Source organism: Blastomyces gilchristii, assembly GCF_000003855.2.
Source record: "Blastomyces gilchristii SLH14081 genomic scaffold supercont1.22, whole genome shotgun sequence".
Lineage (NCBI taxonomy): Eukaryota > Fungi > Ascomycota > Eurotiomycetes > Onygenales > Ajellomycetaceae > Blastomyces > Blastomyces gilchristii.
The window spans coordinates 589,529-615,531 of NW_003101660.1; the positions used below are offsets into that span (position 1 = coordinate 589,529).

At 49.5% G+C, this 26,003-nt stretch overlaps 7 protein-coding genes and 1 non-coding gene across 10 annotated transcripts; 5 read left to right on the forward strand and 3 right to left on the reverse strand.

Annotated features, from left to right (window-relative positions):
* Window positions 1-7: 7 nt before the first annotated feature.
* BDBG_17721 lies at window positions 8-80 on the forward strand. The gene has a single exon. It is a non-coding gene; the product is annotated as a tRNA-Lys (tRNA).
* Window positions 81-1,026: 946 nt separating this feature from the next.
* BDBG_08192 (uncharacterized protein) lies at window positions 1,027-2,184 on the forward strand (the record flags this gene model as incomplete). The annotated part of the gene is made up of 1 exon (XM_002621523.2): window positions 1,027-2,184. One exon carries the CDS (start codon window positions 1,027-1,029, stop codon window positions 2,182-2,184), a length of 1,158 nt encoding a protein of 385 aa, XP_002621569.1.
* Window positions 2,185-2,520: 336 nt separating this feature from the next.
* On the forward strand, window positions 2,521-4,278 carry BDBG_08193 (MOSC domain-containing protein). Its single transcript, XM_031723450.1, has 3 exons — window positions 2,521-2,544; window positions 2,821-3,925; window positions 4,020-4,278. Exons 1-3 carry the CDS (start codon window positions 2,530-2,532, stop codon window positions 4,031-4,033), a joined length of 1,134 nt encoding a protein of 377 aa, XP_031580617.1. The 5' UTR covers window positions 2,521-2,529; the 3' UTR covers window positions 4,034-4,278.
* A 503-nt stretch (window positions 4,279-4,781) lies between these two features.
* BDBG_08194 (serine hydroxymethyltransferase, mitochondrial) lies at window positions 4,782-6,686 on the reverse strand (the record flags this gene model as incomplete). Its single annotated transcript, XM_002621525.2, has 5 exons — window positions 4,782-5,929; window positions 6,025-6,162; window positions 6,229-6,322; window positions 6,382-6,438; window positions 6,528-6,686. The coding sequence occupies 5 exons, from the start codon at window positions 6,684-6,686 to the stop codon at window positions 4,782-4,784; spliced, it is 1,596 nt and encodes a 531-aa protein (XP_002621571.1).
* Window positions 6,687-9,747: 3,061 nt separating this feature from the next.
* On the forward strand, window positions 9,748-14,702 carry BDBG_08196. 2 transcript variants are annotated; one of them, XM_031723451.1, is made up of 4 exons: window positions 9,748-10,232; window positions 10,331-13,582; window positions 13,693-13,772; window positions 13,861-14,702. In XM_031723451.1, exons 2-4 carry the CDS (start codon window positions 11,876-11,878, stop codon window positions 14,087-14,089), a joined length of 2,016 nt encoding a protein of 671 aa, XP_031580618.1. In that variant the 5' UTR covers window positions 9,748-10,232; window positions 10,331-11,875; the 3' UTR covers window positions 14,090-14,702. The 2 variants fall into 2 exon arrangements, with proteins under 2 accessions (XP_031580618.1, XP_002621573.1); XM_002621527.2 differs by having other exon boundaries at window positions 10,345-13,582; window positions 13,861-14,500.
* Window positions 14,703-16,284: 1,582 nt separating this feature from the next.
* Window positions 16,285-18,016, forward strand: BDBG_08197 (MFS transporter; the record flags this gene model as incomplete). The annotated part of the gene is made up of 3 exons (XM_002621528.1): window positions 16,285-16,499; window positions 16,587-16,849; window positions 16,929-18,016. The coding sequence occupies 3 exons, from the start codon at window positions 16,285-16,287 to the stop codon at window positions 18,014-18,016; spliced, it is 1,566 nt and encodes a 521-aa protein (XP_002621574.1).
* BDBG_08198 lies at window positions 16,451-21,273 on the reverse strand. 2 transcript variants are annotated; one of them, XM_002621529.2, is made up of 4 exons: window positions 20,308-21,273; window positions 19,791-20,186; window positions 18,844-19,719; window positions 16,451-18,725 (listed from the first exon to the last, which is right to left on the reverse strand). In XM_002621529.2, the coding sequence occupies exons 1-4, from the start codon at window positions 20,687-20,689 to the stop codon at window positions 18,235-18,237; spliced, it is 2,145 nt and encodes a 714-aa protein (XP_002621575.1). In that variant the 5' UTR covers window positions 20,690-21,273; the 3' UTR covers window positions 16,451-18,234. The 2 variants fall into 2 exon arrangements, with proteins under 2 accessions (XP_002621575.1, XP_031580619.1); XM_031723452.1 differs by having other exon boundaries at window positions 16,457-18,725; window positions 19,791-20,171.
* Window positions 21,274-22,059: 786 nt separating this feature from the next.
* On the reverse strand, window positions 22,060-25,121 carry BDBG_08199 (Ras family, other). The gene is made up of 3 exons (XM_002621530.2): window positions 24,351-25,121; window positions 23,654-24,125; window positions 22,060-23,562 (listed from the first exon to the last, which is right to left on the reverse strand). The coding sequence occupies exons 2-3, from the start codon at window positions 23,729-23,731 to the stop codon at window positions 22,921-22,923; spliced, it is 720 nt and encodes a 239-aa protein (XP_002621576.1). The 5' UTR covers window positions 23,732-24,125; window positions 24,351-25,121; the 3' UTR covers window positions 22,060-22,920.
* Window positions 25,122-26,003: the final 882 nt, after the last annotated feature.

The window sequence follows — 26,003 nt, forward strand, 5'->3', positions numbered from 1 at the left end:
CCAATCAGCCCACGTAGCTCAATGGTCAGAGCGTGCGGCTTTTAACCGCAAGGCTGCGAGTTCGACCCTCGCCGTGGGCTAACAATACCGTTCTCGTTCTCTTTTTTTGTTCCTCTTCATTATTATTTCCCTTCCCCGTTTACCTTTTTGTCCCTATTTCTATTTATTTCTTCAGGTTTACTTTTCTAGATCGATTATAAAGTACGTTCCTAAAATTCCAGTCTCATGAGATCTGAGTGGTCAATGAGCTATATGTATGTTATCACTCTCAAACATGGAACTGGCTAACCCCTGAACCTCCACAGCCGTACAGATTACTTGCCAGCAAGGAAAACAGAACTCCCTTCTATCCCTCACATCGGTTGAAAGCAATCCAGATATCCCATAATTCAATTAAGCACATGATTAGTAGTTGGCTGGCATGCCGACTGACTGCTGAGACCCTTTCAACAATCCAACTACGTACCAGCCTCGGTTTCGACCCTATCCGTTATTATGGCCGGCGGAACCTGGTGGCAGCATTGAAGGCAGCATTGAAATCCCTTGCAAAGCCTATATAATGTATGTCCTGATTCTTACAGGCAGCTAGCTAATGGAAAACCTGTCCACCTGTCGTGCAGGATAAACATACACTCCCCCGCGGATTTATGATGTAATTTGGTCCACCAGGATGTGCACTCCACCATCTCGACAAGCTAGCCCCAAAAAGTTTATCGAGGTTGGCACAGGTAGAGCTCTATGCACTGAAGTCTTATCCATGTACATGTACATACATACCTACCTAAGGAAGGGGAATTAATTGTAGAATCGGCTTCGGGCGGCCATACCCATACCCAAAACGTTCCCCGATCCTTGGGAGAGCACATGTACATGTACTATACATACCACCGTACTTCTATATCACCACACTCTATAAATATCCGCCCATTTATCCCCTCCAGCACATGTAGCATTCTCAAGTATCAGGGAGCAAGCAAGCTCTCTCTCCTCACTCCCACCCTCCGACTCAGGGAATAACCAAACACGATGAACACCCTTCCGGTTCCTCCTCATGTTCTCCGTTCCTTCAACCTCCCCATTCAGAGTAGTACTACCGCCCAACCTCTCCCCAGTGGCCAGGGAAACAGCATCCTCCTGCCAAACTCCAATGTAGTCCTAAAGCACATACAAGACGCTGCAGAGGCAGAACACACCGCTACAGTCCAGCATCAGCTCTACAACCTCCAGAGGAGGAGGGCATTGCTGGGGGAAAGGCGGCGGGAATATCAAGTCGCGGAGCCGTTAGCTATCACCACCAGCACTACTACGACTATTACTCCTGTTGCTGCTGTTGCTGCTGCTCCTAGTACTTCTACTACTATCAATGATAGCGAAGAGGATAGCGCGATCGGAACCCAGAGATTCGTCGCTGCTGGCACCTGGACGGCGGCACGGGTTATCCCCGGCACACCAGACCCGGGTCCTGGTCGGTGGGAGGAGATACTACGTGCTTCGAGAGCCTTACATAAGGATCTGCGGGAGTTATATGGTAAGGAAGGGCGTTTGGGCGAACTGGTGCCTTTCCTGCTTTTCATACGCCAGCGGAAAGATAGGTGGGCGAAGGGGGATCGGATAGCGTGGGAAATGGAGGAGGGGGAAAAGAGTGCTGATATCGATATTGGTAATGATATTGACATTGATGCCCGCGCCCATAGCGCTGGTGAAACTGGTATTGTGGGAGAGACTTATCGAGATATTTTCCGTCAACTTTTATCCCTGCGAGAACCCGTCGAGATGGGCGTGTCGCAGCTTGTCCATGGAGACTTGGCTGGGAATGTGCTTTTTACGAATCACGAGAGAAAATGTTCGGCTAGAAATGATGAGCGTGGGGACGACCAAGAAGACGAACATGAGGAACAGGAGGAACATGTTCCTGGCATCATTGATTTCTCGCTCTACTTCCGACCTGTGGAATTTGCGGAGGCGGTCATCGTTGCCGACGGGCTGTTATGGTATGATGCTGGCGATGAACTGGTTAGGCTGGTCGGTGTAGATAAATATCGATCGCAGATGCTAGTGCGGGCGCTGATATTTCGTCTTGTGGCTTCGAGTGAGGGGGAACGGGAGAGAGGCGTTGTTGACGAGGCGGAGCGGAATAGGTATCTGAGGGCGGTTGGGATTGTTCAAGGGTTGATCGGGGCGTGAAGGATGCAGCTATTCTAATGATAAGTATATATATATATAACTAAGGGACCCCCTTGCATCTATCATCTCATGTTCTGGATGGGATTACATTAGAATAATCAACAAGTGGAATACTATCCATCCATCCACAAAATCTCCCCGCTACAGGAGGAGGCTTTACCCCGCTCTCCTGTTCCTGGTGCCAACAAACTACGGATCGATATTTATGTTGATGGTAGGGCGTGGAGTACTTAGCAATTATTTAGCCCCCGCTCTGGAAAGGCATGTTGAAGCCCTTTCCTTTGTTCAAGAAACTACTTTCGAGATTTAAGATATACAGAGCCAGATTTTGATAAGATTGCGGGCATGAAGATAACCCAGGTATGTCAATTCTTTTTGGAAAAAAAGAAAAGTTTCTAGTTCTACTCTGCTGGGGGGGGGAATATTAGGGGATAATATTTACATCTACATTTTGTGACAAAATGCCAATCCCTGAATATATTCCTGCACCCCAGATGCAGCCAGTATTCATTATGTATATAAATATATCAAAAAAGCAGACTATCGACTATCCCGATCCCTATACATAACTGCCACAAACCAACATATATGTATATGTATATGTATACATATAAATACATCTAACCCTCCCAACAGCTCTACATCTACCCCATAAAATCCCTCCGTCCCACCGCCCTCTCCCAGTGTCGCATCACCCGCCATGGCCTCGCCTACGACCGCCATTTCATGCTGCTCAAAGTCCAGCCCGACAGAAGCCTGAAAAACATGCAGGTCTGCCACATCCAGCAAATGGCCCTGTTCACCACAGACGTCATATTCCCCGGGAGCAAGTCTGCTGAAGGCGTCGTCGCAGAGGAAGGCAAGGTCCTGGTTAGATATCAGGCACCGATCGGACATCCGGATCGGGATGTTGTTAGGGAACTGGAAATCCCGCTTGAGCCGACGGACCTTGTGGGCCGGAGGTTTCTGGAGGTCGATATGTATAACAGTAAGACTCGGGCGTACGACATGGGCCGGGAATATTCAGACTGGTTCTCTGAGTGTTTTGGGTTCGAGGTTGTATTGGCTTATCTGGGCGGGAACCGGAGGCCGGTGCTGGGCGATATCCCGCCCAACGCTGCGGCGAAGAAGATGAAGGAGAAGAGGGCAGCAGCCGAATCCCAATCTGCATCCAGCAATCGGGGCTCCGGTGGCTGGTTAACAGGAATCACCCAGTCTCTGCCGAATTTCGGAAATGACACTGGCACTGGCACTCCCTCCTCAGCAAAGGAAAATAATGACGATGCCGGCGACGACGAATGGATCACCTTCGCAGACATGGCGGCGTACCTGGTGGTCTCCGAGACCTCTCTCGGGGATGTATCCAGCCGGCTCCCCGAGGGCGAGACGATGGACGTGACTAAATTCCGCCCGAACATAGTCCTCTCCGGCGCCCCGGAGGCGTACGAGGAGGACTTTTGGGGGGAGGTCATGGTCAAGGACGATATCAGGTTCATCCTCACGGCGAACTGTGCGCGGTGCGTAAGTATTAATGTCGACTATGACACGGGTGCGCCGGGCAGCGGCGAATCGGGGACCATGCTTAAGAAATTGATGAGGGATCGCAGGGTTGATCAGGGGAATAAATATAGTCCTATCTTTGGGCGGTATGGGTTTATTGATAAGGGTTCTGATGGGTTGTACATTGGCGTTGGGGATGAAGTGGTTGTCTCGAAGAGGAATGAGGAGCGGACTACGTTTTGTAAGTCTCGTGTTTTCTTATTTATTCTATCCTCGTTTTCTTTCTTGAGGCTCCTGGATGATGGGATAGGATGAAGACTAATCCAGTTATTTAGTCTGGCCAAGGTGAAGAAGGACGTCATTATTTTATTTGGAACGGAAGCCAGACCCTTTGCAAGTGACATATGGTGTAGCCTCTATAATTTCAACCAGATATCAGGAAGCGTTGTGCTACTACAACTGCTGGTAGGCTTAACCCCCTTACATGCTCTTTTCAACATTACACATTCCATCCAACATCGGATACTCCGTCAACGGATGGTTTATTTTATGTTGCTCGGAAGAATCGGAGTTTATTTGGAAGCGGAGTTTGGCATTTATATCTACCATATATATTAGTTGATAACCCCCCTCGTAAAGGGGAAAGAAGTTATAATTATACCCCGAAGATTAAGCAGTATATTTCCATTTATAACCTTTTGCCATTCCAATGTGGATGAGGGTGATGATGGGTAATTTTTGTTAAATTGTGTGAGTGCATGAGGGTAGCGAAAATAGCGCATTGAATTTTGGGGAATTGTGAAGTAAAGGACATACCTTTTAAAAAATGGCTAAGAACGCCGCTAATAGAGAATCAAACAAATTCATATCGTTAAGAAGCAAAACCCAGCAGGAGGGGGTGCAAGGTGAAGAAGAGAGGGGGGCGGAATGCGAAAACAGGGGGAAGGGGGGATGAGTTAAGCGTTGAGGCATTTCTCTGTTATATCATCCCCTTTTCATACACAAACGCACGCACAGTCATATATATCAAGGTACATGTATATATATCACACACATATATATACATGGACATTCACAGAGTACATAAAAAATTAAATTTAGCTCTCCTCATCCGCCCACGGCAGACTGAACGTGCCCACCCAGTCCTCAACCTCCTGTCTCAACATCATAATCTCAGGGATCTCCTCGCCTTCACCAAGATACTCCAAGAACGCCTTCACGCTAGCAGGGTTCTTCCTCTTCTTCGCCTCCGCATCCGCCTTGGCAGATTTATCGAGCTTCTGCGTAATCGTCACAGCGCGATCGACGATATCCGCCACACGGACAAAGTCCTCTGGGCCGAAGCCGCGCGATGTCATCGCCGGCGTCCCAATTCGGATACCGCCGGGTTTCATGGCAGATTTATCACCGGGAACGGTGTTCTTGTTACTTGCCACGCCACATAGCTCAAGCACACGCTCAACGCGCGCGCCGTCTACGCCGCGGTTCTTCAGATCTACGAGCACGAGATGGTTGTCTGTGCCGCCGGAAACGATGTTGTAGCCCAGTCCGCCGCTGTTGGTGGGCTTTCCGAGCCTGTCAGCCAACGCCTTAGCGTTCTCAAGCACAGTCTGTTGGTATGTTTTGAATTCGTCGGTTGTGGCCTGCTGCAAGGCAACGGCGAGCGCGGTAATGGTGTGGTTGTGGGGTCCGCCCTGGTGACCAGGGAATACAGATGCATTGATAGGGTTTTCCAGGTCATACATGACTGGGTTGCCCTTGGCGTCTGTGTGGCGGACTCCCTTGCGGAAGAAAATCATAGCGCCACGGGGTCCTCGGAGGGATTTATGTGTGGTGGTTGTAACGACGTCAGAATGTGTAAATGGGGAGGGTACAACTCCAGCAGCAACTAATCCGGAAATATGGGCCATATCACTGAGCAGGTAGGCTCCGACGCTATCAGAAATCTTGCGCATGCGCGGGTAATCGATGAGCCTGCTGTATGCGGAGGTACCAGCGACGATGAGCTTTGGTCGATAGAGCTGGGCCATGTCTTCCAGTTTGTCATAGTCGATGAGGCCAGTGGATTCATCTAATCTGTACGGGAGTGTTTCGAAATATTTAGATATAGCGGAAATTTTCTTTGTTGGTGTTTGATACCCGTGGGAAAGATGGCCTCCATGGGGAAGATCCAAACCCATGATACGATCGTGGACATTAAGCAGCGCGGAGTACGCGTACAGGTTCGCAGGAGAACCAGAGAGTGCTATATGAAGCGCATTAGATTATGATTTGACGGGGAAATATGTGTATGTGTGTGTGTGTGTGTGTGTGTGTGTGCGCCAAGAAAACAAGACTCACGTTGCACGTTGACCCCCCATTCCTCCTCCTTGAGACCGAACGCCTTCAGAGCCCGCTGCTGGCACAATCTCTCAGCCTGATCAATAAATTGGTTACCACCATAATACCGTGCACCAGGATATCCTTCCGAATATTTATCTGCGAAGATGGAATTAGATTTTCATTTTTGTATCATCTATAAGGAGGGTAGGGTAGGAGGCGTACTCTGCATGACGCTTCCCAAGGCATCGAGAACAGCTTGCGACGTGAAGTTTTCTGACGGGATCAAATTGATAAAATGCTTCTGTCGGTTTTTCTCCTATTGAAGATCTCAGAAAAAAGAAGAGGCTACACAATACTGGAGTTGTATATCCATACCTGCTGGAGGATGTTGTAGACGGTGGGGTCCGCCTCTTTAAGGTTCTCCGATAAGATCTAGATACAAGGTGATAAGCAAAATGCTCACCGAAAGGAAGGCATTGGCAATAATGCAGCTATTGTAGATAAATGATAGAGACGCAAACCTTTTGATGTTCATCAGAATGAGTAGAGGAAACACCACGGCAAAAAATTGGGAGCAATCTGGCAGGATGACTCGAGCGGGCGAACTGAGCTCTTGCAGCGGAGCTTCCCGCGAGAGGAAGCAGGCCGGCAGCTCGTCTGGTATAGATATGGAGCGGCATTGTAACCAAGACAGATCAGCAGCGGGCAACAATTGGGGGAATTGGACCCTGCGTAAGTAGCTCAGCTACAGCACGAGCAAGATCAATGGAAGAATAACGCTGCAGAAGTTGTTGTCATTGTGTGTGGTTGAGTCCTCCCTCCCCCGACGCTGACCTCCGGCGAGCAGACGACATCCGGGGACACGTGATGTCGTCGGCCGATAGGGGCGGTTAATTTAGGCTATTCCGCTGTTGGCTATTTATTTACCCTTTTGGGGAGTTTGGCGGGAAATAGTTTATCCATATCCGATCTCTTGGCGTTTTTCTCCCCGCGCTTGACTCTTCTCCTCATCTTTCCTCTCTTACTCTTCCTCTTCCTCTTCCTCTTCCTCTTCCTCTTCCTCTTGTTATTTTATTCTCCTCGCACAACTAAATCCAAAATGACGAGTTGGCTTGATTGGCTGCTTCAGCTCTCGTATTGCCCGGCGGCTCCGCTGAGGCTCTACGGGCGATGCTGACATGTTCCGGGCCCCCACTCACCATCCAATTTCAAGAACAGTTTGACCTCTTCTGATTGGAAGTTGTGTTCGTCGTTCCCTGTACGCGCTTGACAGCGGTGGAATGATTTATCATTAACCTCTTACATAGCATTTACTTCTCTTCATCGATATTATTGCTTTTATTTGCGGGAATAGGTTATTGGTGTGTTGTGCCTCTTTCTCCTCACCCCCTCAGAATTGGATACCGGCTATTCTCCGATCATAGGCCTTTGCGAAAATGCAAGGCCTCGAGAGAAGTTCGTCTACTTAGAAATAGATGGGCAACAAAATGAATCGCACCCTCATGAATGACACTATCTTCTCTATACCATTTCTATCATATGCTTTCATCTTGCCTGCTGGCGTTCTTTCCTTTTATCTACCAGCCGGGCGCAACCTGTGACATATACTGTACAGCCATTTTTCAAACCAGATGCACTCGCATCTCATATCTCTTCATCTGTGAGCAAACATAATGTATCTCTAGCCATTTCACCCTACTTCACCCTACGTCACACACTCCATCAACGTGTATCTAGGACGGGTTAGGCTGGCCCAGCTTCCCATCTATCGATATTGATATTGCTATTGCTCAAACTTCCCTTCACTGGAGGACAAGATTATAATTATGCTCGCTCTCAGACACGAATGTACTGTACATATCAAACCAGATCGTGGTTCTGGTTGTGCGTGTTCTTTTCTACTATTTTCCTCCTTGAAGCACTGCTGAATACTTTTATGATGGGATAACAGGCTAATTTGATTATTTATTATGTCATGATTAGATCCCCTCGTCTCTGGGAGCGAGGCAACAATTAGCGTCGTGTTTTACTGCCTTGATATGGCCAATAGGCAAGTTGAATTCGCGGCTTTCAGCCAATAAGTAGTCAATAATTGGGGTGGTAGAAAAATACGCTAATTGTTGCCTCGCTCCTAGATGAGAGGATAGAGAAGGGGAGTTGGCTGATGTGAACAAAGGTTTTTTGAAGAGCTGAATCTCTTAGAGCCAATATTCTTCTCTTTCTTTCTTTTGTTCCTTGTTTCTTTTCAAAACAGTTGTCATGGTTAAGAGCTGCCTAGGCCAAAAAGACCATAAGACGACGACTGGTTCGTTGCCAGCCGCACCCAGCACCCATCCTTATATAGTGGTGGCTTGCTTGCCTGCTCCTGCCCCCGGCGCCCCGGGGCCTGCGCGGAGAAGAGAGAGACAAAAAACACGATTTTTTTTTTTTTCGAAAGAAGCTAAAATTAGTTTTTGACAGCTCGTACTCCGAACCGAGATGTATGGTTCGTCTTAAAAGTGTGCCTCGCCAGATGGTCCCACGGGTAGGGCCTTTTTATGGCTTTTGATGTCTGGGGTGGCATCCGGATTTCTGGGGAAATGAACGTGGTCTTGATAAAGAAGCTACGTAGTATGTAACTTAACCGCTTTGAAAAGGTAACTAAACAAACTATCTTCTCACTGACATCGTATTTGAGCCTCGGTGTTTCTCCGCCCCCGGTATCTAAATATCTTCTTTTATCCTTTTTTTTTTTTTTTTTTTTTTTTTTTTTTTTTTTTAAAAAAAAAAAAAAAAAACTTTCTTTGCATAGATATCTTCTGCTTCTTGTTGTTTGCTTTTTCATTATTGCTTTGCCTGCCTATCATTTCTTCTGCCCATTTCACCGGGCATCCGTCGAATATATACAGAGTAATAATAATGATAACCTCGATGCCCGCACGCACGCAAGACCTCGAAAAAGCACTGGGCTGAAAACAGAAACTTCTAAAAATACCGCTTAGAGGAAAATCGCATGCGCACTAATACTCTGTAGGTAAATGCAACCCCCGAACTTCGCGATGGACTGATTGACTGATTCTCTTCGCCCGGAAGGGAGGGGAGGGGAGGGCAGGGAGGCGGGCTGAGGCAGACAGACATGGATGCAATAATATTAATGCAGGTACGGTAGTTAGTTACACAGCCTTATTAGTTGTTGAGGGACTGTTAACTATAGTGTGCTCTTAATAATGTTACCCTGATCTTAGAACTGGAGTGCCTCGTATCTTCCCATGATTAGTATTTATGATTTACCCTGCCGTTCCTGCGCAACAACGTGCAAGATTCCTTCCTGATGACTATGTATTATCCAGGTAGAGAAGAAAAAGAGGTCTAGGAGGTTGCGGCTAAAAAATATAACTACCATAACTATGTACTCCGTAGCAGTGAGCCAGTTCCCCTTGTAAATAATAATACAGAGTCATCTGAAATGATTCTCGCAACGATGGAGCCGTATGGAAGAAAATAATAATAATAGGAAGACAGCAATGATCGCAACCTCGGCTTTTCCCTTTTTTGCCCCTTTAGATCGCGGACGATAGGATAGACACGAGGTACGCAGAACGTGTTGTTCTTCCACAATTCTCCGTATCCGTAACAATGATGATGATATGATGCTGTTGAAAATGTCAGGAGCAAGCAGAACGATGCACGTGACACGTGGCATCGGTGGCGAGACGAGATTGATTGGGTGGTAGTTAATATATAAATACGACGTCAGATTAAAAAAAAGCGACAAGAGAACAAATTGACATACATGATGAAGATGAAGGCGATAAGGTTCTGACGTCCCTTGGCCTCATTAATCATTATGATGATTTTTGTTGATCTATTTTATCTTCCCCCAAACAAACTCGTTGGACCATTATTGTTGTTTTCCCTGGCGGGGACTCTTTTATTATTATTCCTTGGTCATATCGACCGGACTGACGCCGGCGACATGAGAACTCCACCCACTCAGCCTCCATTGTTCAATAATACCACCAAAAGGCGCCAAAATTGAAACAGACAACAAGAACGAGGCCGAGGGAATCCAGAACAAGCAAGAGTCCTCCATAGATTTCCGCTTAGCTGTAATTTTTCAGGGGCACTATTATTATTTCGTGTTCAAACGAGCCACCAGGGGTGGGACCGCCCTTGACGCATTATTATTCCTCGTAGCAAGCAGCCAGTAGTAGTGAGGGAGCTGGAGGGAATCTGGCCGAGCTTCGGTAAGTTACACCATGGACAGGACGGACCGCCCATGCTGTGCGCAGAAGAGTATTTCTAATTAGCTAACTAACTAATGGGCTTGCATAATAATATGCAGGAACAGGGCCGCAGAACACGGTCAGAATCACAAGGTTCTCATGCCACCATGGGGATGGCTGTTCTTCGTATATGCTTTGAGCAAGATAGTTTTTGGAGTTCTGATTTCGACTATCTATACGGAGTAGTATGACCGATGATGAAGGACCCACGAAGTGATTCCCAGATGAGTTCTGGATTCTCAATTGAGGTTTTTTGAAAGAAGGATATTTCAAGTTTTAACATCCGGGCTATCCACGAGAAGTCAGTTACCTGTGCTGGATGATGTCAACTATGACCTCAGACAGATAACTATTCTTCCAGGAAATCGAATAGTTATTCAAAAAGAAGGATGGGATGGTTAGATGAATGATGCGATGGAGAGGGAGAGAAAGTTGGGTTCCTCCCGACCCCATCCGCTGATGGCCCCAGTTCCCTTGATTTGCGGCGGTTCACAACTCTGGGGCCCAAAAATCATCATAATCCGGACAGAGTGGGAATTATTTGACTCTCAGTTCTGATGTCCACGTCACTGCCAACTGGGAGTGGGAAGACTAACGGCTATTTTAACTAATCTACAGTTGTCAATCGTGGGTCGTACAACTAGCCAGCAACTGCAAGGGCCACAGACAAAATATCCGAGATAAATTCCCTTCCGTGGGAAGTTGGGAACACCTTGATTTCGCGGAGTCTGACGCAGCTGCGAACACTCACTGCTGCTCTCCAGCGGCTGGAATTTGCCCAGCCCCAATTTGACGTCCTTCCGAGTGCTTCGGTTGCAGCCACATGTAACATACGCTGCGTACAGAGCGGTCGAAGCTTGGAAGTAGCGCCACGCCTAGCAGGGATTGGCCTGCGTGCGTCGAACGAATCTCATCTTGCCCGCTGCAATTAGATTATGACATATAGAAGCTAGCTCGCCTTTAGTCGCTTTAGTGGGGAGATTGGTAAATTTTATAATACGCTGCAGTACCGGGGCCAGCCTGATGGAAGGGTAGCCGGTCCCGGGGTGGATATAGGTGGATAGCTGGACTGAGACAGCGGATGCGCCCGCCTGGCGACAGTGGCACAGAAATTAATTATATTCTTCGACCAGGACGGCTGATAACGACTGATACGGCTGGTACGATGTGTGACAGAACACTCCGTTCCCCCTTTTGTGGATCCTGCCCCTAGAACGAGCACTAAAACTAGCCTCCAGCCTAACCATCAATACCGGTCAATACCGCATCAAATACAGCGCCCTCTCCTGCTTGTACCCGGTTCCTGTCCTTCTTTTTCTCTCCTCCCTCTTCTTCTTCTTCTCTTCTTCTTCTCTTTTTTTACATCTCTTCTTTTTCTTCTCCCTCCTTGCACCGTCCCACGCTCTCTTCATCCGGTTTGTGAACCGAGTCCATTCGTTTTTGCCTCTCGTTTCCGGTGCTACCTTCAATTCCTTCTTAACGACCCCCCCAGTTCCCTTCAAACAGAGATATATAATTAATTTTTTACTTGTTCACTATCTTCATTTGGCGCTGCATCAGCCCTTTCTTCTCTCCTTTCTCTCTACGAGGTAGAAATACACACAATGCGTTTCGCATCCATCGCCTCTGGGGCGGTCTTTATCGCCAGCGCGGCGGCCGCTGTCCCGCAGCCACCTGGAGACTACTATAACCGATATCCAGTTAATCCTCCTGAATATTCTGTTTCTCCCTCGTCTTCTGCCTATCCGGAAGAACCCTCGGTGACCCCCCCTGGATACCCAACTGGATATCCTTCCTCCGCTTATCCAGAGGAGCCCTCAAAGACTCCCGCTCCTTATCCAACTCCCTCCTCTGCTTACCCAGAGGAGCCTGAGGAGACCCCGTATCCCACCGAGAGCGAGTGCGATGATGATGATGAGACTCCTTGCCCAACCGCGTCCCCATCCTCTGCTTATCCAGAGGAGCCTGAGGAGACCCCATATCCAACTGGATCTCCTTCCTCTGTTTACCCTGAGGAGCCTGAGGAGACCCCATATCCAACCGAGAGCGAGTGCGAGGACGATGAGACCCCTTATCCAACTGCGGAGCCAACCTCTGCTTATCCAGAGGAGCCTGAGGAGACCCCATATCCAACTGGATCTCCTTCCTCTGTCCACCCTGAGGAGCCTGAGGAGACCCCGTATCCCACCGAGAGCGAGTGCGATGATGATGAGACTGCTTGCCCAACCGCGTCCCCATCCTCGGCTTATCCAGAGGAGCCTTCGGAGACCCCATACCCAACTGTGACTCCTTATCCAACTGGATCTCCTTCCTCTGTCCACCCTGAGGAGCCTTCGGAGACCCCGTATCCCACCGAGAGCGAGTGCGATGATGATGAGACTGCTTGCCCAACCGCGTCCCCATCCTCGGCTTATCCAGAGGAGCCTTCGGAGACCCCATACCCAACTGTGACTCCTTATCCAACTGGATCTCCTTCCTCTGTCCACCCTGAGGAGCCTTCGGAGACCCCGTATCCCACCGAGAGCGAGTGCGATGATGATGAGACTGCTTGCCCAACCGCGTCCCCATCCTCGGCTTATCCAGATGAGCCTTCGGAGACCCCATACCCAACTGTGACTCCTTATCCAACTGGATCTCCTTCATCTGTTTACCCTGAGGAGCCTTCGGAGACCCCGTATCCCACCGAGAGCGAGTGCGATGACGATGAGACTGCTTGCCCAACCGCGTCCCCATCCTCGGCTTATCCAGAGGAGCCTTCGGAGACCCCATACCCAACTGTGACTCCTTATCCAACTGGATCTCCTTCATCTGTTTATCCTGAGGAACCCTCTGAGACTCCCTCTGGATACCCAACTCCTTCGTCCGCTTACCCTGAGGAACCAACTGAGACTCCTGGATATCCTTCCTCCGCTTCTCAGGAGCCTACTGAAGCTCCCTCTGGATATCCTTCCTCCGCTTCTCCTCAGGAACCTACCGAAGCTCCCTCTGGATATCATTCCTCTGCGTACCCACAGGAGCCTGAGCCAACTGAGACTGAATGCGAGGATGACGAGAGCCCATACCCAACCGGAGCCCCTCCCACCGTCACCGTGCGTCCCACCGTCACCGTGTATCCCACCCCGCCTGCTGAACCCTCGTCCGCATATCCAGTCCATCCCCCTGAGGAGACCCCATCTGGATATCCCACCGAGAGTGAGGCCTACCCGACTGGCGAATACCCAACCGAGACTGAGGTCGTGACCAAGTACATCACCTTCTGCCCGTCTCCAACCACCATCACCTATGGCACTCATACCTATACTGTCACCGAGGTAAATAATTCCGTCCCTGATATTCAGCCTAGCTACATTTTCTCACTGCCCCCCTTTCATCGCAATCGAGCTTCAAATTGCATGGAACCTGACTAACATTCATTCTCCAGGCCACCACCTTGACCATGACCGGTCCCATCACCATCGTCAAGCCAATCTACAGCTCCACTGTCACCGAGTGCGTTGACTGGTACGTTATTATTTTCTACTTTTCCGCCTGCCCCTGAGGAGCAGGAAAGAAAAAGAAAGAGACCACGTAACTAACATTAAAGTCTCAGCCCATACCCAACCCCCGGTCCCAGCACTCCCCCCTTCCCAACTGGCGGCTACATGACCTCCGTCCCAGTCCCACCAGTCGAGTACCCAACTAAAGGCTACCCCAGCCCATCCGGCGTGTTCCCAACTGGCGGCCCAATCCCCTCTTACCCCAGCGGTGCCTCCCGCGGCGTTATCAACGCCGGTGCTGGTCTTGTCGCTCTCCTTGCATTCGCTGCTTACCTTCTGTAAGCGGATGTAAGTGTGACGGCGGGTAGTTAGTTGTGCTTCGATGTATTTTTTTGTTGAATTTTTGGAGTAATTTTAATTTGTGCTTTTCTTTGGTGATGAGAGAGAGAGGTGGCGGTTGTGAAGGGAGAAGAAGAAGAGAAGAGTTGGATATCTTGTCTATTTAATTAGCTGATGAGGTGAGAGATAGAGAGAATTTGTTTCGTTTTTAATTTCTTTTCCCTGGTCTGTTAAAATGTCAATTGTCTCAGAATATCACTTTACATATATATGTATATTCGCGTACAGTAGCACATTTTCTTGTTAAATTTCTTTCATATACATATCTTGTAATTAAATTTTGAAGGAATTTAAACCAGTCACTCGTTGGATTGTCTTTGGCTTGAAATAAGTCTGACATCACACCATTTAGACCTTTCTTTGCTCCCGAGTATTTCCTATTTTCCAATTATGTCTACATAGTATGTTTGAAGGTACTCGGGTATCTAGGAAACCCTTCCTTTTGCTCATAGAATTCTCTCTTCATCTCTATATCTACTGTGCGGTGTTTCTATGATTGTTTGGATGGCACCACGCATCACCATACGAATTGGAACTGTTTAAAACCCAATTAACCAAGATTCTATTTCATTTTAACTTAATGCCAGAAACAGGATATTGCTTCAACCCACTCTTATAACCCACCGTATAGTTCTCGTCTACTAGGAGCTGCTAGAAAATAGATATCTGCGTGCGGACAAAACCTTCCCATCCAACTTTTCAGGCTCGACTTGTCATCAAACACCCACCAACATCATCCAACACACCATAATCGCCATCGCCACAACTAAAAATGACCCCGAGGAGATACGATCAGAGAGATAACCAGATATTTCGTGTCATACAGCTCAGCTCCTCTTCTTCCCCCAGCCAATTCAAGCATTCGCAGCCGAAGCCGAACAAACCTCACGGCATCAAGCCGCAGTCTACGGACCAAAGTCCGGGGGAGGGGTTGGGGTTGAAGATCAAGACAAGCTTTGCCAGCGGACTCCACGAATAGCAGGACGTGCTATAGGGATAAAAGCTTCAAGCCACCGCAGGGAAGCAAGCCGGCTTGGATTGATCTTTTGCGGGGGAGGGTGGAGGGGGGGACGCGTTATTTAGCCTAAATGTTCATCAGTTTGAACACTACCTGGCTATTTAATTACCGCATTCGGGGATGACAATCATAATGATGGCAAAGACGCCGACACGAAACTCGCTCAAAACTGTTCCCCGTAACACGAGTGCTTAAGAAGCGGACGGGGGTAGGTTACTCCTACAGCGAGCTGGTTTGCTTTGCACACCCCCCCACACCGCACACCCACCGCACGGTAGGGTAGGGTAGACGGTTCGGCAGTGGTTGATTATTGGCAACATCCCATGTCTTCCTTCGTCCTGCGAGCTGAAAGAAGCTACAGCGCGGACATCCCGGCCGAATGAGAATAGCTGCTGCTTACTTGCTGGCTGGCTGCTTCTGCTGCTACCTTTTTCACCAGAAAGGAGGAGAGAATAATAAGCCATCTGTTTGTTATTAATCAATGGCTATTTCATCAGATGCTGCTATCCTGTTCCCTCCGTTCCCCCGCGCTGCTGCTGCGGTCCCCATTCTTTTGCTTCGCTCCTTCGCTGCCGCCGAGTATGAAGGGAGGAAGTTTTATTTGCAAAGGGGCGAGGTACTTCCGTCGTCCTTTGATAGCTTCCCCCCGCATATCTTCTGCTGATCGGCGGCCATGCCTGGTTTCTCGGCTGTTTCTCTCTTCTTTTATTTGTTTGTGCCTCTACGGAGTACTCTCCCCGCAATCTGTAGTCGGGGGCCACGGTCACTAACTACTACTGGTGACTGTGCTGAGCAATAATGGGGTAGTGATATGATGGACCTCCAAGGTGTAGATAAATGAGGCATTTCCCCCGTAGCTTCGGGCCGCACACTGTGGGTGTATAGAGTAGGTGTCTTTTGTCTACTCTTCCCCGCTCATCTCAGCTCAGGCCAGGCCAGGGTAGCTTTCTTTTAACTGCTTCTTTCTCCTCTCCTCTTTCTGTGATATTCCCGAGTACTCTCTTCCTCTCTACTAATCCTATCCTCCGACCTTTCATATAATAATATCCCATACCTCTTTACAAGGGTGGTGGAAATAAGGGGGCAGAAGGAAGAGACAACAAAGACGAAAGCTTCAACAATGGGTTCAGGAACAGCCGACTCCGTAAAAAAGGACCACGAACATGACGAGGAGGATGTCGCTATCTCGCCCGGTCGAGATCGCGGGGAAGAAGTTGATCGCTTCACCCAGCTCACCCCCGAAGAACTGGTGCTGGAGAAGAAGCTGCGACGCAAGATTGATACGCTGATTATGCCCATTGTCATCATCGTGTATCTGATGAACTATATCGATCGGTTTGTATTTTCTCTTTTCTTCTATCTATTTATATATACCATGAGCATATCTATCCCACTTTTTCAAAGCTAACTTGAGAATTTTAGCAACAACTATGCGGCAGCCCGTCTCCAAGGCCTGGAAGCCGATCTCAAACTCACCCCATCCCAGTACCAGACTGGTCTCTCCATTCTTTTTGTGGCATATATCCTCATGCAGGTTCCCTCCAACTTGCTGCTAAACTATGTTGGCCGCCCATCGCTGTACCTGGGTTTCTTCACCACCACATGGGGCCTTGTCTCGGCCCTGACTGCTCTGGTCACGAACTACGGCCAGATTGTCGCTTGCCGGTTTCTTCTTGGTTTAGTTGGTGTGTTTCCTCTATTCCATTTTCTGCATTAAAAAAGAAAAAGGGAGTTTCCAATGCCAAGGCAACTGAATAAAAACAGAAGCCCCCTTCTTCGCCGGCGTCCTCTTCTACCTCTCAAAATGGTACACAAGAAAAGAACTCGCCCTGCGCATGTCCATCTTCTACTCCGGCTCCCTCATCTCCGGCGCTTTCGGCAACCTCATCGCCGCAGGTATCCTCAAGGGACTGAACGGTGCCCGCGGCCTCGCCCCCTGGAAATGGCTCTACATTATCGAGGGAGCCATAACCTGCTTCATCGGTATTATCATCTGCTTCATCCTCCCAGACTTCCCAGATACCTGGAAAATCCTCGCGCCGGAACTCAAACACGTCGCCAACCGCCGCCTCGCCATCGAAGCCTCAGAGGCCGACGTCGACATCGGCGGGCGCGGCATGAGCCAGCTCACCGGGCTAAAACTCGCCTTCGCAGACCCCAAAACATACATGCTCGCCATAGCCTACATGTCCATCACCGGCGCCTCGGGCTTCCAAAACTACTTCCCCACCCTGACCCGAACGCTAGGCTACGACGACACCATCTCCCTCCTCCTCGTCGCACCCCCCTACATCTTCATTGTCGCCTACAGCCTCGCCCACTCGCACCTCTCCGACCGCCTCGGCAACCGCTTCTGGTTCTTCACCTACCCGATCCCCATCACCATCATCGGCTTCATAATCTTCATGACAACCGACAACGCCGCCTTCGGCCCGCGCTACCTCTCCTTCTTCCTGATGATGTTCGTCTTCGCTATGAACGGCACCTGCTACTCGTGGATCGCATCCGCCATCCCACGCCCGCCCGCCAAGCGCGCCGCCGCCTACGCCTTCATCAACTCCGTCGGCAACTCGGCTAGCATATGGACGCCGTACACGTACCGCGATCAGGACGAGCCGTACTTCCGCCTCGCGCTGGGCGTGTGCATTGCGCTGCAGGTGCTGGCGGCGGCGATGGCGCTGCTGCTGCGCTGGTATTTGACCAGGCAGAATCAGCAGCTGGAGAGGCTGGAGGCGGTGGATGTGCCGCTTGGGGAGAGGGAGATTGCTCAGTTGAGGCGGACGGCGGAGGCGGAGGGGGTGGGGCTTGAGGAGGCGAGGGTTTTGCAGAAGGGATTTAGGTATATGATTTGATCTGTATCTAGCTTTTTTTTTTTTTTTTTTTTTTTTTTCAAAGAGTGAGTGAAGGGGGGTAGAGAGATGAATCTACCTTATGATGCTCCTCTAGTTTGGTTTTTACGCCAAAATGTGAGAAAGACAAATAGAACAAACAAAGCTAATCAAATGAAGTAAAAACCAACCCATCCGTCCCCCACCCTACCATACATATATCTTACTACATTAAAAGCACTTCACAACTTCGCCCACCCCACCCTCTCCTTCTTCTCCATCTCCCTCTTCTCCCTCTCCACAAAATACTCCCGAACCCTCCCCCTCGCCACCTCTATAACCTCCACATCCTCCACCGTCGCAGGCACATTAACCGCCCGCTCAAAATCCCCCTTCTCAACCGCATTCTCCACAAGCTCCCTCAGCACCCGCCGCAGCGTCTTCCCGCTCCGCGTCTTCGGAATCATCCCCTTGCCCTCCCCGCCGCTCTGGATCATGCCGCCTAGCGACGCGATGGCGCCGATCTGGCCGCGGACGAGGTTGTTGACGGACGTGAAGAGGGCGGGTGGTGGGGTGGCCGGGATTGGTGAGTTTGAGTTTGAATTTGAGGAGGCGGAGGTTTTGCGGAGTTGGACAAAGGCGAAGGGGAGATGGCCCTTTACAGGGTCAGGGATGCCGACGACGCTTGCTTCTGCGATGTCTGGGTGGGAGAGGATGGCTTGTTCGATTGCACCTGTTCATAATTGTTAGCATCGAAGAATTAAAAAAAGAAAGGTTTCAATACATAGACAAAGCGAAGAAACGGAAATCATGGGTAAAAGAAAAATAAAAAGAAAAAAGGGTATACGAACCAGTACTAAACCGATGCGCTGCAACGTTAATAATATCATCACTCCTCGCCATCACATGCACATACCCCTCATCATCCACCATCCCCGTATCCCCCGTATCCACCCACCGCCCCGCAAACCGCTTCAAATACCCCTTATAAAACCGCTCGTCATCATTAAACAGCGTCGTAAACGCAGTCGGCGCCAATGGCATCGCCAACACGATATTCCCCATCGTGCCATTCGGCACCTCATCCCCTTCGTCATCGACGATGCGCACATCGAAGCCCGGCATCGGCTTGCCGGCCGACCCGGCTTTGACGGGGAACGGCTTATGCGTCTCCTCCCTGCTGCCCTGATCTAGACCGATGGCACTGCGCAGCGCGAGCCCGGTCATTGGCGAACCGGACTCCGACGACCACCAGTTATCAATCACCATTGCGCCGGGGGCGGCGTACTTGTCGAGCAGATTCTGATAGGCGCGGATGAGGGTGGGTTCGCTCCGTTCGCCGGCAAGGAACAGGCCGCGCAGGTGCTTCAAGCCGCCGCGTTTCCCGACCAGTTCGAAATAACGGCCCTCTGGGTCTTCTTTACGGATTGCGCGGAGGGCGGTGGGCGCGGTGAAGAAGGCGTTTACCCTGTGTTCTTCTATTATGCGCCAGAAGCTGCCTGCGTCAGGTGTGCCGACGGGCTTGCCCTCGTAGAGTACTGTAGTTGCGCCGGCGAGAAGTGGGGCGTAGAGAATGTATGAGTGCCCGACTACCCAGCCGATATCTGAGGCGCAGAACATGACGTCTCCCGGGCCCTTGATGTCGAAGAGGTATTTTATAGAAAGGTTAAGGCCAACAGCGTGGCCGCCCGCTTCCCGGATGACGCCTTTCGGGAGACCAGTTGTCCCTATCAAATTATATTATCAGAATCGACCATCTCCTTCAAATATAGCAGTGGGGGGAAAGGGAGAAACATACCACTAGTATAAATAATATACAATGCCTCATTACTTTTGACAGGAACAGGCGCAGCTCTAATATTCCTCCCCCGCCCACTCTTCACAATGCGCTGCCAATTCCGTTGGCCCTCCAATTTCAACATGGGTTTCCACCGCAGCTGGTCCCGCTGCCAGACAATGACCTTCTGCGGCTTCCATGAGCTCTTGGCTATTGCCCCTTCGACCAGGGGCCTGTAATTCACAACGCCTTTGCTTCCCTCGATGCCGCACGAAGCGGTCATGATTGCCCGTGGCTTGGACGCCTCGATGCGCTGGGCTAGCGATGTTGCAGCGAATCCGCCAAAGACGGCGGCGTGGACGGCGCCGAGCCGTGTTATGGCGAGCGCCGCGAAGAGGGCAGCTGGAACCATGGGCACTGTTAATTCATAGGGGTTTTCGGAGATTAGCAAGCATACGGCAGCGGGGTAGGTAGAGTAAGTAAACTAAGTAATCGATTGTGCTGTGAAACCGATTAAGGACAGGAGCAGAAAACATACTATAAATCAACACAACATCCCCCCTCCTAACCCCCTCCTCCCTCAACACGCCAGCCAACACCTCGACCTCGTCCAGCAGCTGCGCATACGTATACCGACCTTTCACACCCGTCACGGGCGACTCGTAGATGATGGCCACATTGTCTCCATGCCCGCTGAGTACATGTCTGTCGACGCAGTTGTAGGTGGTGGAGATCTCGCCGTCGGGGAACCAGGACCAGTGCTCGTGGCTGATGCCGCTGGCGGGGAGTGTCTTTGTGCCTCGGCGCAGGCTGGCAGAGGGGGGCTTGTGCCAGTGGAGTTGGGCGGCGTGGTGGGACCAGAATTTCTTGAGGGAGCGGAGGGAGAGGGATTGGGTTCTGTCTTGGGGATGGGAGGCCATTGCAGGAGGTTTTATTTTGTGGTGGTTTTATGATGGCGGTGGTTGATGGTATGTATGTATATGTAATGTATGGGGAAAGGAGGTGAAGACTCAGGATCGGAATAGCGAGGGAGGGGTGTCTGTATTGATGGCACAGGGATTCGCTATTTTTGGCTTTCGTGCGACCGACCGTGCTGTTGCTCAATAGCAGCCCAGTCTAGTGTCTGTACATGTACATGTCGATATCTAGCTCGAGATATTTATATAGATCCTCGGGGATACGGTATGGGGTCGTCGTTGTTGCAGTCAAGTCGCCTACGGTGTGGGGTTGGGCGTCGACTGCAACTGGCAGGCCTGCAGGACTTGCCGCGAATTATTAGCCCTGGCCGGCAGCAGGGTCCTTTCGCTGTCCGCAGGTCAGTCTCATCGTGCATCTATCCCACTGTGTTGTCCCTGGAGGTGGAGGTGGAGGGGGAGATGGGTTGGTGTGGAGTTTTACAGTTTTGGGGACCTCGGGGAAATTGTACCCGCAAAGCAGACCTAGCATTATTTAGAGATTCAAACAGAGATAGATCCTATACACTTACCAGCCAAACGAACACTTGCATCCAGTGGTGATAGGGTAAAAAATCACACCAATAGCATTCAGTTAAAATAAACAATGAGAGAAAAGACGTCGCGTAAGATTCTTGTTGCCATTTGAAAAGCCAGAGAGCAACGTATCTAATTTATATAAGATTTCGTTTTTCGACTTTGATTGTTTGCTAAATTGGAATGTTTATTTTCAAATTCCCAGCGCTCGAATACACGCAGACACGCAGAAAGGCTCTCTTGTTCTCAGCGGTAGGGTATAATTTCACCCTAAGCTTAGACCTCGCTCGCACTCCCTCTCCCTCCCCCTCCCCTGCCTCTGCCCTTGGCATTTTCGTATTCGTAATTGCAGCATTTGTTTCCCTTCGAACACCAAACGGAGGAGGTATAAAATTGATTCATTACAAAGGTGCGAAGGGATTGGAGGAAAAGGGGAAAAGGGAAAGTCAAAAAAGGGCGAGGAGGGTGGCTGGTAGGATGGTGGCTGGTGGCTGCTGTCTGGCGGTTGGTAATCAAACAGACAAGAGAAGGCAAGGAAACAGAAAAACAAAATAAACAGGAAATGCAAAGGGAATATGGTTGTAGACAAGGAGACATGGTAGGAAGGAAAAGAAAATCTTCTATCATTTGCTGTTGGTGAAATCAAATTAGCCGTCTGCCCCAGCTCCTCGAACGCAGGAAAAAGGAGGATAAAAAAAAGGAAGAAATAAAAGTACGGAAATCCTAAAGACATTCACATCACATGAAACCGAAGTGGTGGGGGAAGGGAATCGAAAATAAACGATGAAGAAAAAAAAAAAAAAAAAAAAAAGAACGTGAACGTGAGCATGAGACTTCCTTAAAATGCCGGCCGGTAACACTCTAGCTGCAGAAAATAAAAACCCAGCATACAACCACTCGCACAAGCACAAGCACACGCGCACAGACACATACACCCGCAGACGTTCCTGAAACATGAAATGCGACAAATCCCCTGGTCAGCGAATGTCCGCGAAGATTTTTTGTTATAAACTTTCGTTCGGTGTCCGGCCGGACACGTAATCATTGTTCCGAAGCGATGAGAAACCAGCAAAGTTCAAAGAAGTAAGAGTAAAAGGGAAAGTAAAGAAAGCGAGCCGATTCGGGCATCCCATCCCTTAGTCAAATGCGCCGAATAAAATAAAAAGGAGAAATAACGCAACGAGAGAGCACCAAGCAGGGGGAAGTCGATAGAGAATATAGGGAAGTGGCGCGGATGAGGGAAGAAGGGACAGTTCGTACTTCCTAGGCCGATATGCAGTAGTGCGCGTCACGGTAGCGTCACGGTAGCGTCATCCCACGTTGCAGGCGTAAAAACGAAACAGAGCCCGGTGTAGGGTGGTTCGGAGGAGTGTTGTTGTTGAGCAAGACAGTAAATAGAAGTCGTAGAAAAGGAGACATGGAGTTAATGACAGCCGTACAGTGCCGAAATATGAAGTAGTAGGTGCGTCCGCGGTCCACACCAATCCCAGCAATAGCGTAAAACGGGAAAATATAGAAAATCCCAGCGATCGAAATGTTGCATCATTTCTTTCTGTTTGATAGTTCCATCATGCATCTCTTTCTGTAAATATTTTCTTCCTGGTTTTTATCTGGTTTTTATCTGGTTCTTTTTGTGTTTGATTTCCCCCTCTTCTATTAATTCAGAGGATCAGACATTTTAAGCCCCGCCCATGTCCTCTTTGGCGATTGTTTTGGAATCTTGCCGGATTGTCTACCCCGTTCTCCCCCCGCTGCGTACCAGGCGCTCTATTAAGTGGTTGTCGAACGCCCTGTTGTTGCCGTTGTTGCCTGAGCAGGCGAACTACATCATAGAATGCCTTCTCCACATTGATGCAGTTTTTAGCTGAGGCTTCAACGAAATCGCATCCAAGCTCCTTAGCCAGCGCGGACCCTTCCTGTGAAGAAACCGCTCGTTCGATAGCCTTGTCGCTTTTATTCCCCACTAGCATCACCGGAACTTTCATGCCGGGAGGTGGGGAGTTTATGGGGGCTCCAAGATAGCTGGCACCTGTTGGTGATCCAGAGCTTGCTGACTCCTTGACCAGCTGAATCTGGTGGTGGAACTTTTGTATCCGGGTGAACGAAGAGCGCGATGTGATACTGTAGACCAGCACAAAACCCTCGCCATCTCTAATCCATTGGTCCCTCAAGGCGGTGTATTCTTCCTGTCCCGCAGTATCCAGCACCTCCAGCATGCATGCTTGCTGGTCAATAACAACTTGTTTGCGATAAGAATCTTCAATGGTGGGGTCGTATGTCTCAACGAAATGGTTTAGGCACAGCTATCGTAGTGTAAGCAAGCGCCTTGTCACACAAAAAGCGTCACCTGCTTTCGAATGTGGAAAAGGGAGAGATTTTGTACGGGGTACGAACCTGGATAGTGAGGGCGGTCTTGCCTACACCTCCGTCTCCCAGCACCACCAGCTTGTACAGCTTCATTTTCCCCGCCATTGCTGCGGAAATTGTGGCGTCTGATAGAATGCCTCGCGAGCAAGAGCAGGACGAAGAAGAAGATGAAGGGAAAAAAAAAAAAGGGAGGGGGGGGGAGGGAGAAGAGAAATAACCGAAGAAGGGTTTAGAAAAAGCGCACAAGTGCGTTAGCGCCCGAACGAAGCCTACAGGCTGTTTTCCAAGCGGGGATGATAACGATTCGCAAAGATTCGCCGTTTCCCACGTATCGATATCGATAAGAAAGTGAAAACGCAGAGCCAGGCAGCTGCCAGAATGCCAAGATCTGGGGAGAAATAAAACGGAGGCGGGGGTTGGACCAAAGCAGCTCTGGTAGGTGAAAGAAAGGGTCTCTTTTTGTTCTTCAGGCGAGAGGCATCAAGGCATCAGAAATCCACTTCCAAGGTAGTAAGTAAGTAGAAGTTAGCAAGAAAAGGATCGTAATCGACGAGCTGGAGGTCAAGAGGAAGAAATAAATGATTAAAATTCAAAAATAAACCCTTAGATGGGACGTCGTCATTGGGGGAGGGAGACAAGAGCAGTATCGGATGAAGCACGCGCAGGGAATGCGACACAGCGATAGGCTTCGATGCTGTACAGCGTTGGGTCAGAAGGAGCTTACCTCTTGTGCCAATGGCTGGATAAGAACGACGGACGGCTGTTACACACTGACAGGCAGAGAGGCGTGGGAGGGGCGCAAGAGGAGATAAGGTAGAACTAAAAGTGTCCGGTGCACTTTGTCCGAGGTAGCACACAGGACCAGCTCTGAGAGGATGCAAATTATCACGGACAGCAGAGAAAGGCGAGAAAGGACATCTGCATAGAGATAGAGGGTGGGCTGAGTGATAGACCGGAGTCCCTTGAACTTCTCTGTAGCCGACAAGCACAGAATCGACTCGACGACGGGGAACAGAGCAGAACAGAGCAGAACAGAACAGAACAGAACAGAACAGACGAGAGCAGGCGAGAGCAGACGTTGAGGTTGAGGTTGAGTGAGGTTGAGGAGGCGAGGACAAACGGGCGGACGAGCGACGAACGAACGAACGAACGACGGCGGCGGCGGCGGCGGCGGCGGTGGAGAGACGGACAGAGACAGCGCCAGCACGTGAGGGAAAGGGAACCGGCGGGAAGATCCAGACACGACAGACAGGACAGGACAAGACAGGACAAGACAGGATAAGACAGGATAAGATGAGATAAGGAATGGTTAAATCAATAAATAATAATGCCTGGAAAATCGCTGACTATGCCGGAAGAAGAGAAAATAAGAGAAAATGATAGGTTGGTGGGCGCGGGATAATTATTCTAAATTCTATTTACTGGTTGGGTGTGGGAATAACAAGAATAGTAATAATAATAATTATTATTGTTATTATTGTTATTGTAACAATAATAACTAATGATTTAATTATAAATAACTCCGTCAATATTACTGCGCATTATCATTAACTAATATTACCACTTACCAATTTTATTCCCCCCTTCCCCCCCCGGCGCCCGCGGGCAAAAAGGCAGCCAACAGCCCGAGACACGCCAAGCGTACAGGGAAGCTTCGGTTAAGAGCGTCCTCCCTCCCCTCCTCCCGTGGTAGACTGGTAGTTAAAAGAAGGCCCAAAGAAGGCTCCCATCAGCCCCCAAGAACCCCCAAGGACCAGCGCCACTCTCCCAAGATTCAGGAAGCGGGGAATTAAATAAATTAAAAAAAAAGCATTTGGGCTCCTCCTACTGCTAACTTGTTGATAAATAAATAATTTTTTTTTTGTACTATCACTCCAATAATGCTCCATCCTATCCAGCAATCCGTTCAATTATCATTGCTAGGTGAAAAACACAGACTGAAGGACCAAAAACAAACAGCAGCGTTGGGTGGGAGAGGAGAGGGGAAACTCATCCATATTAACAACCCTCCAGTAACAATGATTTGTTCATTATTACTTCTGAATTCTGGACTATCCTAGTGCAGTGAGTGCAGTGTGTCCTTGTCCCCAAGTTGAAGAAGCCTCTTGTTATTCTTCGTTAGTTACTCGTCTCGAGGTCCCTTCTTCCACTCCACAACGAATCAGAAGAAATGCGCAGCGTAAATGCTACTACTCGCTACGACTAAGGAGCGACGAATAATAATAGCCCAGACGGCCCTCTTCAATAAATTTTCGTCCTCTTCTCCACCCTAAGAGCTCCTTAGTCCTTTAGCCCAAGGAACCATGCGGGCACAGGGTCTTCAGTCTACTAGAGAACAACACGGTCTGGTCTGTACGGAGTACTGCGTACAAGCCTA